The following is a 12,875-nucleotide window of genomic DNA, read 5'->3' as shown; positions in this document are numbered from 1 at the left end:
AAAGATGCTTTTTAGTGTTTTGTGGTTGAGCTTTGGCCACGTTGCATTTTATAGGAAAGATGCCGGAAGCATCTTCTGCGACTTTTTCTTTTCCTCTTCTTTTTTCTCTCTGTCGTTCCGTTTCTTTTTAGTTTTCCCGTCTGTCTTTTGATTTCGGCTCCGATCGGATCTTCTCGAAGGTGTTTGGCGTTTCCCCCCCCCCCCCCCCAGTTTTGCACAAGCGAATCGCTCCAGTTCAGGTATGTTGATTCATGTGTTGGTTTATTTTCTGTTTGGTTAGGAAGAAAATTTTATGATTGATTGTGAATTTGGGCTATCCGGCTTTTTTGCCCAGCGTTTTCTTTGTTTTTTCGCACTCTACGTCTGGTTGTTATCTCTGATTTTGCATTTTGGTTGCAGGAAACATTTTTCTTCGAGTTTTAGGGTTTTATTCTTCCTAGCTTTTTCTGGGTCAGGTATATAATTGATCTCTTTGGTGTTATTTTTTTTTTGTTTGGGTTTTTTGATTGTTTGTGCTTCGATTTTTCCCTCAAACTTAAAAAAAAAAAAAAAAAGAAAAAAAAAGAAAGAGGAATACTGATGATTAATTTTTGGGTTTTGCTACTGTGAGTTAATTCATAACTCATCTGAGAGATCATTTTTTTAAATGAATTCAATTGGATAAGTTTTTTAATTGAAAACCTGGGTACCTAGATGCTCTAGAGATCATTTTCCGTCATCGATACAATACTGTTGTAATTTAGTAGTTGTGCAGTTTGAGAATTGGTGTGTAGTTGTTTCTTCAGCAACCTGACTAACCTGATCTACTCAAGAAACCAAGCTAAACTGCTTATTTGGGCATTATTGACAACCTAAATGGTTTGGTTTGGCTTGGCTATAATTCATATGAATCTGAAGTCGTTAGTTCTGGTGTTAGGAACATGGTCTTGAAGATCTGATTTAACAACCTGGAGCAATATGCATATGTACCCGTGAAAATATAAGGTTGTGAGTGTGGTACCGATTCTTTCTTTGTATTAATTGAGCTTATAATATATTTTAAGGCCTCAAATATAGATTTGTTTTTCGTATCAATTCTTAACTTATCGGTGTTAATAGAACTGATTTGGTTTTATAGATCAGAAATTTTAAACGATAAAATTAACCTGCAAATTCAGTTCAAATTCAGTTCAGGTATCAATGCTTTTAGGTTTGTAAGAACTTACAAAACAAAACCAGCAAAACAAAAAAAATATATATGAAAAAGGATTAGGTAAAAAAGAAAATAGCACGTTAAAACGGAGAGATAATTTTATAATTTTTCCTGTTGGTGGGGGAAGGGTGGAGTAAAGTTAGCTTGTGGGGACATTCTCTCTTGGAAACGAATATAAGTCTCATGGCATTATCCGTCCAATAAGTACTTGATATGTGTTTGAAAAGAGAATCATTTGACTAATAAACATCAGTCACGTGGTGAGTTGATAATAGTAAAATACCTCGTTAACTTTGTAGGACTTTGCGCGTCAATGCAAGTTCTGGCAATTTGTTATTTTGCAGCATGTATTTTGAGGTTTTTCGGCTTTTGGCAGTTAGCCCTCCCCAACCAACTTTAGATCAATTGTTTCAACTTTACCCATTCTTTTATTCAAAAGGAGAATGGTTGTCTGCCCTTCCACTTTCGTTGTCTTTCCGTGTCTTTCTATTTTGTGTGGTCACGATTAAGTCACGTTAATATTTTATATTTTTTTAAATAGATATAATAAGATAAAAATGAATAGTAATATAAAATGTTGACGTAACTTAACCGTGATCATACAATCAGGAGGGTATGGGAGGACATAAGAAGTGAAAGGACAAACAATACGTGTCCTATTCAAAAACCATACTTTCTTATTCAATTCATGACACTTGCACTTCTCAAGTTTTACAAGGATTTAGGTGTTTCTTCAGCGTCCATGTATATTTATATATATATATATATATATGTACGGGTGTATATATATTTTTTCTCTTAACAAAATATAGCCCACACTTCTTTTAAAATCCTTCCCACCGCCCTTAAAAAGAAAATGACAAGTGCTACGTCTTGATGATTATAAAAATGTAACGTACTTGCATATTGTTTAAAAACTTGTTGCTTCCTTTTATGTCAAATCAAAACAAGGACGAAGGCAGAATAGGGGGAATCCCTCAACAACCCTAGCAGGTAGGCAAGTTTTGCATACACATGCACCCCTCGGGAAACCATGTGGCGTCCTGAGCCAGTATAGATTGATATGTGTAAATATTGTGAGTAAATTACAAAAAACTATTTCAATTATTGATATCACGATATTTTCATATCTTATTTTTTAAAATTAACAATGTCTTACTTTATCTTTAGAATTTGGTTCAATGTTATACCTTCCGTTATTTGATGGTTTACTTTTTAGTTAAATGCTGATGTGGTTCGATTCAGAATCCATTTTCTATTAAAATATTATTAAAAACTAAAGAAAAAATTATTTAATATTTTTTAAATATTAAAATAATAATAAATAAATTTAAAAAAAAAAAACCCCCTCCCCCCTCCCCTCCAATAAAAAAAAAAAAAACCCAGATCTCATCGGTAAGAAGATGGATGTGCAGAGAAGGTGAAGGATGGGTACGGAAGAGGATGTGGAGAATGGATGAGAGTGGTGCATTTGGGGTTTAATGGGTTTTAAAAAAAAAAAAAAAAATTTCTTCTTCCTATATTTTTTTTTGGGGGGGGGGGGATTTGCAGGGGGAAAAAGATGAAGATGGGGAGAAGAAAGAGGAGGGGGAGGGTTTTTTATTTTTTTTTTACTTTTTATTATTATTTTAATATTTAAAAAATATTAAATAATTTTTTTTTGTTTTGAATAATATTTTAATAAAAAAATTCGAATCAAGCTACGTCAGCATTTTACTGAAAAGTAAACGGTCAAGTAACGGAAGATATAACATTGGATCAAATTCTAAAGATGAGGTATGAAAATGTCGTGACATTAATAGTTAATGTAGTTTTTTGTACTTTATCCAAATATTTTTTGTGTAGTTGCGTTTTTGATTCAGGATGTAATGTTGAACTTGGTCTTGATAAGTTTTTATCAACTACGAGTGATGACTGCGGGAGTAATATAGATCACCATCTAACAAGAATGCAGAGAAAGAGCCTATTCTTATAGATCTCTAAGTTATCGGGTGTTTTTGCCTTGTTTGGCCTCTTAATTTGACTTTGGTAATTAAGAATTCGTTTGAATATACTTTTAGAATAACTTAAAGTGTTTTTTTTTCTAAATATTTTTGGATTCTACAAGTACTTAAAGTGTTTTTTACAAGAAACACTAGTTATTTGTTTATTTTAGAAAGCATTCTTAAGTGTTTTTTTCAGGATTTACTAACATTTTTTACTAAGGATTGTTTTTAAAAATATTTTCACCAAAAACGCTTTCAATTATTTTAGAAATGTGATTTTTCGTTAAAATGAATAATACCGCGAGTTTTTCGTTAAAACTCTTATAATAAAAGGCATTTATGATGCTTAGGATCCGTTAGACAGAGAATTAAAAATTGTTTCTGAAAGACTACTTGCGTCTAAAGTAGGGAACAAAAATTAAAAAGTAGAGAAGTCTATGCGTAGACTTCCTCAGGTCTACAAGTAGAGAGAATTATCTGATGAGCGAATAGCTGTGCTAACACCCCATCCCAACAGCAACCTAGTCGAAGTTCAACTGGATGGCCATGGCGACGGAGAGTTGGTGAATCAAAGCTCAGATCATCAAGTTGTCAGGTATAGAGAGAAAACGCAGATGTACAACCTGTTAAAAATTATGTATTTAATTTACTTGATTAGAAATTGGCTTCAATTTTTTTTATTTTTTTTGGCAAACTGATCATTATGTGTTATATCAACATGAGTTCGAGAGGTGTTAATAAATAGAAAAGAGGAAAGTACTTTTGAGTGAATGAATTAAGGTTGTCATTTTGTTTTCTAAAGGGATTTTCTTAATTCTCTGTCAATTTAAAACTACTAAGTAATTTTAAAATTATGGATTTTAATTTTTTAGAATTTGTGGACTTTCTTATTTGTCTAAGGATCTAATAATATAATAAATGTAAATACGGAAGGTGGTAGTTGGTAGTTGGTAAATGTGCTAGGGACTACGGTGATGATCTGAGTGATGGAGGCAGTTTGATGATGGGTGGTGGGGATGGTGGCAGTGTTGGTAGGGGAAGCTATAGTTGTGGTGTTGTACAACGATGGTGGTGGGAGTGGAGGTAACGGTTGCGTCGGTGGCACCTGCGGCGATAATGGTGTGCTAGGGCTGGTGATAGCAAGGTGTTTGTGGCATGATGGTGGGGTAGAGGTGAGGATGAGGATGATGAGTGTGTAAGAGTGAAGGTACCGTGATGATAACTCTCACTTATAGAAATTTAGAAATGAAATTAAGGCATTTAGATCTAGCCCCAAAAAAGCAACATAGGTTGAGTCCAATATTATACTAGACATCATAGTATTGTCATAAAGATAAATTCAACATAAATCCAATTTTGTGAGTTATTATTAGGAATAGTCCACATTTTAAAAATTGGTCTAAGAAATATTATCTTTTTGTTAAGTTTTTGACAAAACTGAAAATTTTAAGGAATTGTAATATCCTAAATCACAAAAAATAAATTCCTTCAACAGTGCATTCAATCTTTTTACTTATTTAATATACCCATATTATAGATTTTTTGCCAATAATCTACCTATATCACAGATAAATCGTTTTTAGTTACCTATATTGTAGATTTTTTTGCTTATAAGCTACCTCTTCAAAATTAGTTATATTCAATTATATCAATATATTTCTCTTGAAAAATTTTGTAGTCTTATTATGATATAAGTATGTTACAATTGAACTCGGTTTAAAAAAACAACTCGAGTTTTTGGACCTGGATCTATACTACCCCTTTTTAATAGGAAACTACATTATTATCCCTTAATAAGATCTATTATATCTGTGCATTTGATATAGGATGAAAGATAAAGGAGAATGGAGAAGAAAGGGAGAAAATGAATGAAAAACAATTAATGAGATGGAGAGAGATTAAAAGGCTTTTAGAATTTCATTCCCAATCTATTATTATTTTAATAAAGAAAATTAATTGAATTAATTAGATTACATCTCAACCCATAAAAAAATGTACAAATCTAATGACTTAAAACTTATGTCAAAACTTGTGTAAAATATGTGGTGCCACCGATTCGTCCCATATATATAGAGGAAGAAGGCAAAATTAGTGAATCCCATAATCTAAAAATTGCCCTTCTCTCTATAGGATTTCAAAAGAAAAAATAAATTCACAAAATTGCCCTTTGAAAATTATGGTATTTATTGTTTTGTTCATTGTGTGTGCATATTAGTTCATTTGTTTGGTTTTGTGCATTGTATGAACAAATTTTTATGTACAATTTATTTCTCATTAACAAAATATTTTTAAAAGTCTTCATTTTAAATTCCTAAAATTTGATTTGTAGAAGTCGAAATTCCTATTTTTAAAGCTTAATTGATGATCAAATTAGGAATATTAGAAAGAAAATTCAAAAATAATAAAAGTGGGCAAGGCATTTCATATGACGTGATAATGAAATTAAAATAAAAATAATAAACATATGACGTGATAATGAAATTGAAAAATAATAAAAGTGGGCGACGGTATTTCATATGACGCGATAATGAGTTTTAAATGTTGGACTAAAGTTAAATTTATAAAAGCATAAAAAATAATATTATTTAGGCCCTTAAGTCTAAAGGAATAGGATATTCTTCCGATCTTCTTTGTGGAGATCTAGATGATCAATTAATCGTGTTCGTTCATCGTACATCATGTGATTAAAAATTATTTTAAAATTTAAATTTTAAATTGAATATAAATATTACTTAACGAAAACTGACCGCACTATGTACGATAAACGGACATAATTAATTGATCTCTAAATCTCCACAAAAAGGATCCAAGAGGATCCTTGTCCAAGTCTAAATGACCCTTTTTTGAATTAACAAACAACTAAAATGTCACAGTTGAAGTTTGGCTAAAATTTAATTTAACTTCAAGATAGGAAGGATGATTGGAGATGTTCGAAATTGTTTAACGAGTCTAGTCCCAGTCCTACTCCGAAAACTGCAAACCAATAAAATATTAGTTCTTCTTTTCTCTGCTGATCCTTCGTCTACCGTTTCTGTAATCAGACATCAGAAGAACCAAGCTTAACCATCCGCACATTTTCCATGACATTCGTCCAAGGCACAAAACGTTTTAAAGTCTGTACCAGTTGAAGCTAAGGAAGATCCAGGTTAGTCATCTAGTTATCAAATTCCTACATAGTTTTTCTCCGTTTTTGGTGGTATCTATTTTATTGTTTGAACTTTGAATCTTATATTTTTCTCCCTGTTAATGTTTTATTTTAAAAAGGAAAGGTATGGAAATTGTTAATCTCGTACTACAAGTCGGTGAGTTGTTATGGACTCCAGTGAAGCGTAATGTGGGTTACTTGGTGCATTACAAGAGACACATACAGTCTCTTGAAGTTCTGGTAGGAAAGCTTGAGACCACGCAGAATGATTACCAGCGAAGCGTAGATGCGGCGTTAATGAATGGAGACGAAGTTAAGTCCGAAGTTCAAAAATGGCTCAAGGATGCTGACAAGGCCATAATCGATGCCAAAAGACTGAATAATGAAGCCGGAGAAAACAAAACATGCCTTGGGGGCTGCTGCCCGAATTTGAAATGGCGTTGCACTTTAAGCAAGAGAGCAGTTAATGCGACAGAAGAAATGAACAAGCTTAATGAAGAGAAAAGGTTTGAAACAGTTACACTTCAAGTTCGCCTGCCTGTTGAGTTTGAGTCCACCATGTCAACAGGAGATTTTGAAGTATTTGAAGCAACAAGGCAAGCCATGGATGGGGTCATGAAGGCGCTGAAAGACAATAACATCACTGTCATCGGGGTTCACGGAATGGGAGGCATAGGCAAGACAACCATGGTGAAACATGTTGGTTTGCAAGCGTGTAAAGACAAGCTCTTTAATCATGTGATTATGGCTGTCATTTCCCAAAACCCGAACCTGGTTAAGATTCAACAACAGCTTGCAGAAATGCTGGCCTTGAATTTGAATGAGCAGACAGAAATAGCCAGAGCAGCTAGATTGAAGGAGAGAATAATGAGAGGGAAAAAGATCCTTATAATTTTAGACGATATTTGGAGGGCAATAGATTTGTCTCTCATAGGGATCCCCGACGACTACGAGCTCCAAAACTGCAATTCCAAGGTCCTTCTCACCACAAGGTTACAGAATGTATGTCATGCAATGAAGAGCCAAGAAATGATCCATCTCGATTTCCTAACAGAAGAAGATTCTTGGGCCTTGTTTGTGAAAAAGGCTAACAGGTCTTTTGAATCAACCAATTTCTATGACATAGCGAGGAAGGCAGCTGGAGAATGCGGTGGTCTCCCAATTGCTTTGATTGAAGTTGCAAGAACACTCGGAGATAAGGACTCGGAAGAATGGAGAAAAGCAACTCGACGACCAGAGATGTTCCAAATTACCAACCTTGATGGCGAGGGAGATGTGTTCAGATGTATAAAGTTGAGCTACGATTACTTGAATAGCAATGATGCCAAGTTATTCTTCTTACTTTGCTGCTTATTCCCGAAGGACTCTGATATTCATATCGAAGACTTGCTGAAGTGTGGTATCGGGAAGGGATTGTTTCGAGATGTCGACTCAATGCAAGAGGCCAGAAGTACGGCACATTTGGTGGCCAAGTACCTTAAAGCTTGTAGCTTGGTTTTGGATGGTGAACATGACGGATGTGTAAGAATGCATGAAGTGATCCGGGACGTGGCAATACTAATTGCATCATCTGGGGATGGCCAAGGGTTCTTTTAAAGGATTGGCCAAAGAATTCAATCGAATTAATCTAAAACATATTCCGTTCCTGTAATGAAAAAAAAAAAAAAAAAAAAAAAAAAACAAAACAAAACAAAACTGCAACCAGTGATGCATAGCATATACACTTTAGAATTTTCTAAAGAAATGGAGAATGGAGAAGCCAAAGAAATGGAGAGCCGAGAGGCCAAAGAAAATTATAAATAAGTTCCTCAAAAAAAAAAAAAAAATTATAAATAATGGCACATATCTTATTTAATGCAATAATAGTACTAGACTTGTATTGGAAGTACTCTTAAAGATATTTACTACACGAATTTCGAAATTCAGACTTATTTAAATATGATAAATATGATGGTAAATATACAGCATACTAATTGGTGGTGAACAAAAAAACTCTCTAAGATAACTAAAACTTGTATCATAGAAGCACTTATGATCATGTTTGGCAAGTTAAAATGCTTATGAGTTAAAAAAAACAAAGTCTTTCTGCATAAACATTTCATTGTGCTTCTAATAAAAGAAGTTTAAAAGCGTTTATGAATAAAAGTGTTTTTTAAAGAAACACTTGCAATCTAGTTACTTAAAGTACAATGAAAAGTAGATGATCCAAAATCAAGAAAGTGCTACTTAAGGGTGTTCGACAAAGGTAGTAGAGTACGATGAAAAGTAGATGATAATATATGACCTTTTCATATAATGGGAACTTAATAATAATTGTCGATGATAAATAACATTTAGAGTAAATTGTAGCAATGGTGCTTTAATTTTAATCAAGTTGGAGCAATGGTCTCTCAACTAAAAATTCATTAATATTGGTCCCTCAACTTATCAAAACGTGTAGCTATAGTCATTTTCATCAATTTCGTTAAAATTTTGTCAAAATAAGTTATGCTGGAATAACCATTTATATAATAAGAGTCCCTCAACTCATCAAAGTGTGTAAGTATGGTCATTTTCGTCAATTACGTCAAAATTTTTGTTAAAACGAGTTATGTTAGAAGGACTATTGCTACAATTGGGTTAAAGTTAAGGGACCATTTCTCCAGTTGAATTAAAGTTGAAGGATCATAGCTGCACGTTTTGATGAGTTGAGGGACCAATGGTAATGAATTTTTAGTTAAGGGACCATTGCTCCAATTAAGTTAAAGTTAAGGGACCATAATTACAATTTACTCATAACATTTTTATTGTTTATGAGAATTAATATATAACCTACACACAAAAAAGTTCAATAATTATTACAATCTAATTAATATTCAAAAATTATAATTAAATGTCGAGGACTATAGGTATTTTTTCATCTTAGATAAGGTTTTATTTTTTTTATGGATTAGAATAGAATTTTAAATTCATGGTACATACGTCGGGTACCCTACATACATCCAATAAGCCTTTAATAGCCTATTTTAAAGAACAAAGCAGGACAATGCAATATAAAAAAGAACATGGAAGGACTAAGCCTTTAAGAGCAAGTCCATCAGGAGCCCTTAGGCCGTCCTATAGGCCGGCCTAGAATGTGTTGAGCTAAGGCCCGGCCTATGTAACATCATGCTGACGCCATCATGACATCACAGGCTAATTTAAAATTTTTTTATGTCAGGCACATGGGAAGCACACGCGAGTGGGTGCGTGTCCCCGACAAGAAAACGTGGGCGGGGCCAGCATGTGCAAGCGCACTTACGGTTCCAACGGAAAGGCCACGTAGCTCGTTCTAGGCCATTGGATTTCCAGCAGCTAGTTTTTTGGATCGTTGGATTTCCAACAGCCAAAAAAATTTGAATTTGAAAACGAACGGCTAGTAACGTGGCGTGATCTTTGCCGTCTGATCCAAAGATCAACAGTCCACGTTTTTCCCTCAAAAATTAAAAAAAAAAAAGGCACAATGGTCAGAATTATGACTGTTAGCCATGTGTCAACATGTGGATTGTTGGATTTGAATCTTTTTCAAATCCAACGGTCTAAATTAATTAACTAAATTAAAATTATTAAAAATTGTTAAAAAAATACTGAAAAAATTAAAAAAAATATATTTATTTTTTATATAAATACCTAGCCCTCATCTTCCACCTTACACCACATTTCAATATTTTCAACACTTTCCCATCCTCGTTATCTCATCCACTTGATTTGCAGATGCTCCATATGCTAGCATCCGCAAGGCAACAGTAATTTTTTGCTCAGGAAGAAGACCTTGAACATGAAAAATGTCTTTCTGTTTTTTTTTTTTTTTTCACAAAGTATGGATCATGGTTGCAAATAGCATTCATGATTTTGTCGAACAAACTTTGTTCCATTCTAAAATGACGTCTAAAAATATGATCAGGGAATACACAGTTGGGGATAAAATAATCTTCCAAGAGACCTTTACCTCGGTTTTCCCTTTTTCTATCCAAGTTTGCAGCACGTCTGGGTTTAGATATTTGACCCATAGCTTCCATGACATGGCTGGAATGTAAGGCCCTCTGCCTTCTATGTTCATCGTCCTTATCCTTCTCTATTGCGAAAGCCTCATCTCCACCTTCCTCGAGATTGAACAATTCTTCCTGTCGTGCCGACAATCATTTCTGTTGCTCCTCAAACTGTTTGGACAATCTCCTTGAAGAAGACATTGTAAGAACTCAGGATTTAAAAACGATGAAGAAGGATTCTGAGCTAAAAAGAAGGATTGAGTTTGGTATGTGAATGATGATGGATGTAGGGTATATATGGACAAAAAAAGAAAGGTTGAGGTTCTGGACACTGCCACGTGGCACTACGTGATTGGTTGAAAATCTTATCGAAATCTTGGCTAAATTATTGTAAACAAATAATGACATGTGGCGCGTCGGGATTAGTTAAAAATCTAATTGGAAATCTATCCACAAATAGAACATTCGGATAATGACACATGACATGACAAGATTGGTTGAAAATCTTATTGAAATCTTGGCTAAATTATTGTAAACAGATAGCGACATGTGGCGTGACGAGATTGGTTAAAAATTCTATTCGAAATTAAAACTAAATTTAAATGAAATTTATTATTTATAAACAAATTAATAATATTTTAAATGGGCTGGGTGCTAGCACATTTTGTAGGGGTGGAGATCGTTTGTGCCAGTGTATTTTTTAGGGGTGGAAAAGCATTTGGCCAATTTACTGTTCATAGGGTATATCACTGTTTACTGAGTGGATTAAATGAGCTGAGTGTCAACACATTTTTTTAGGGGTGGACTTGCTCTGATAGCCTATTTAAAGAACAAAGTAGGACAATGCAATATAAAAAAGAACATAGAAGGATAGACCTGGGTGGAAGGTGACTTGAACTTGGTGTAATTTAGGGGTTAGGGAAGGGAAATATTAACTATTTCAAATTAAATGAAGAAAATGAGTAACTAAGTATGAAGAGTCGCGAAGAAGAAGCAAAGAATGAGAGAAATGGTTGTGACTTTTCAAATTACTTTCTTTGAATGTAAAGCTTACTTGATATGCTATATATAGTAGTTTACACTAGCCGATGACTAAGCACGTCCTTTCCAGCACATCTTCAACAACCTAACTAACTTCTAAAAAACCAACCAACCACCAATAATCTTAACCATATTTGGCTGACATGGCATATACTCAATCAACTAATGACATGTGTCTACACTTATCATCCCCCTCAATCTTAGTTGGGTAAGCCAAGCTTAAGATTGCAACAATGTTTAAAGAGAGCTGGACCATGCAATCCCTTGGTAAGAATATCTGCAGTCTAGTATTCTGTTGATATGTTTTGAACTCGTATGTCTTTCATTTGAACTTTCTCTCTCACAAAGTGAAAGTCTGCGTCAAGATGTTTGATCCTTATGTGAATAACTGGATTTGAACATAGAGCTAGTGCTGACAGATTGTCATAATGAAGCAAAGGTGGTTCAGAGATAAATTGATGCAAATCTTTCAACAAGAGTCTGGTCCAAACTACATCTGCAGCATAATGCGCTAGTGTTTTATACTCTGCCTCTGTTAAACTTCTAGAAACTGAAGATTGTTTCTTAGACTGCCATGACACTGGATTTTGACCCATGAATACTACAAAACTAGTAACAGAACTTCTAGTGTTGGGATCTGCAGCCCAATCAGAATTTGAGAAATTAGTAATAGAATTGTCTGAAGATGCTGAATATGTAATACCGCAGTGAAGAATGCCCTGTACATATTTCAAAATTCGCTTGACAAGACCAAAATTTTCATTGGTTGGACTAGTCATATATTGACATACCAAATCAACAGCATATGACAAGTCAAGCCTGGTAAATGTTAGGTATTGTAAAGCACCAACAAAACTCCTATATGTACTTGGATCATCCAAAAGAGTACATTCATAAGCAAGAAATTGTGTTTGAAGCTTACATGCAGTAGGCTTGCAATTAACCATACATGCAGTAGGCTTGCAACTAACCATTCTTTAATTGATTGATGAAAATATCCTCATTGTCTCTATATTCAACCTGTAATTCTAGAAAATAGGATAGCTTGCCCATGTCTTTTAAATAAAACACATCACCAAGTTCTTGAATAACAACTTGAACCTTTGAAGCATTGGACTCTGCCAATATTATGTCGTCAACATAGAGTAATAAAGCAATCACATTAGTACCATCATGCTTAACAAAAAGGCTTGTATCAGCTTGTGACATTTGAAATCCCAGAAAGATAGACTGTGAACTTTGAATTCCAGGCCTTTGGTGCCTGTTTCAAACGTACAAAGACTTTACAAGTTTGCAGACATAACTTGGCTGAGATGAGTCCACAAAACCCTGAGGTTGCTTCATATATACTTCTCTTCTAAGTCACCATGCAAAAATGTATTTTTCACATCAAGCTGCCTTAACTCCCATTTGTAACGTGCTGCAAGAAATATAATCAACCTAACTGTAGTGTGTTTAACAATTGGGCTTAAGGTTTTAGAGTAATCCAAACCATGTTCTTGAGT

At 34.1% G+C, this 12,875-nt stretch overlaps 1 protein-coding gene across 13 annotated transcripts; it reads left to right on the top strand.

The window, feature by feature from the left end:
* LOC137742190 (disease resistance protein At4g27190) lies at positions 1-8,096 on the top strand. 13 transcript variants are annotated; one of them, XM_088679700.1, is made up of 6 exons: positions 1-239; positions 400-455; positions 917-984; positions 3,695-3,772; positions 6,219-6,322; positions 6,442-8,096. In XM_088679700.1, the coding sequence occupies exon 6, from the start codon at positions 6,449-6,451 to the stop codon at positions 7,916-7,918; it is 1,470 nt and encodes a 489-aa protein (XP_088535826.1). In that variant the 5' UTR covers positions 1-239; positions 400-455; positions 917-984; positions 3,695-3,772; positions 6,219-6,322; positions 6,442-6,448; the 3' UTR covers positions 7,919-8,096. The 13 variants fall into 13 exon arrangements, with proteins under 13 accessions (XP_088535826.1, XP_088535824.1, XP_088535833.1 ...); XM_088679698.1 differs by having other exon boundaries at positions 917-2,185; XM_088679707.1 differs by lacking the exon at positions 917-984 and having other exon boundaries at positions 6,447-8,096.
* Positions 8,097-12,875: the final 4,779 nt, after the last annotated feature.

Source organism: Pyrus communis, chromosome 11 (assembly GCF_041283825.1).
Source record: "Pyrus communis isolate YQ-2024b chromosome 11, ASM4128382v1, whole genome shotgun sequence".
In the NCBI taxonomy this organism is placed as follows: domain Eukaryota; kingdom Viridiplantae; phylum Streptophyta; class Magnoliopsida; order Rosales; family Rosaceae; genus Pyrus; species Pyrus communis.
The sequence above is the reverse complement of the archived record's forward strand: the minus strand, read 5'-3'. Positions and strand labels throughout refer to the sequence as shown.

Excerpts from the sequence above, each read along its gene's own strand:
- LOC137742190 (XM_088679701.1), top strand. The coding sequence starts at position 6,449 with ATGGAAATTGTTAATCTCGTACTACAAGTCGGTGAGTTGTTATGGACT.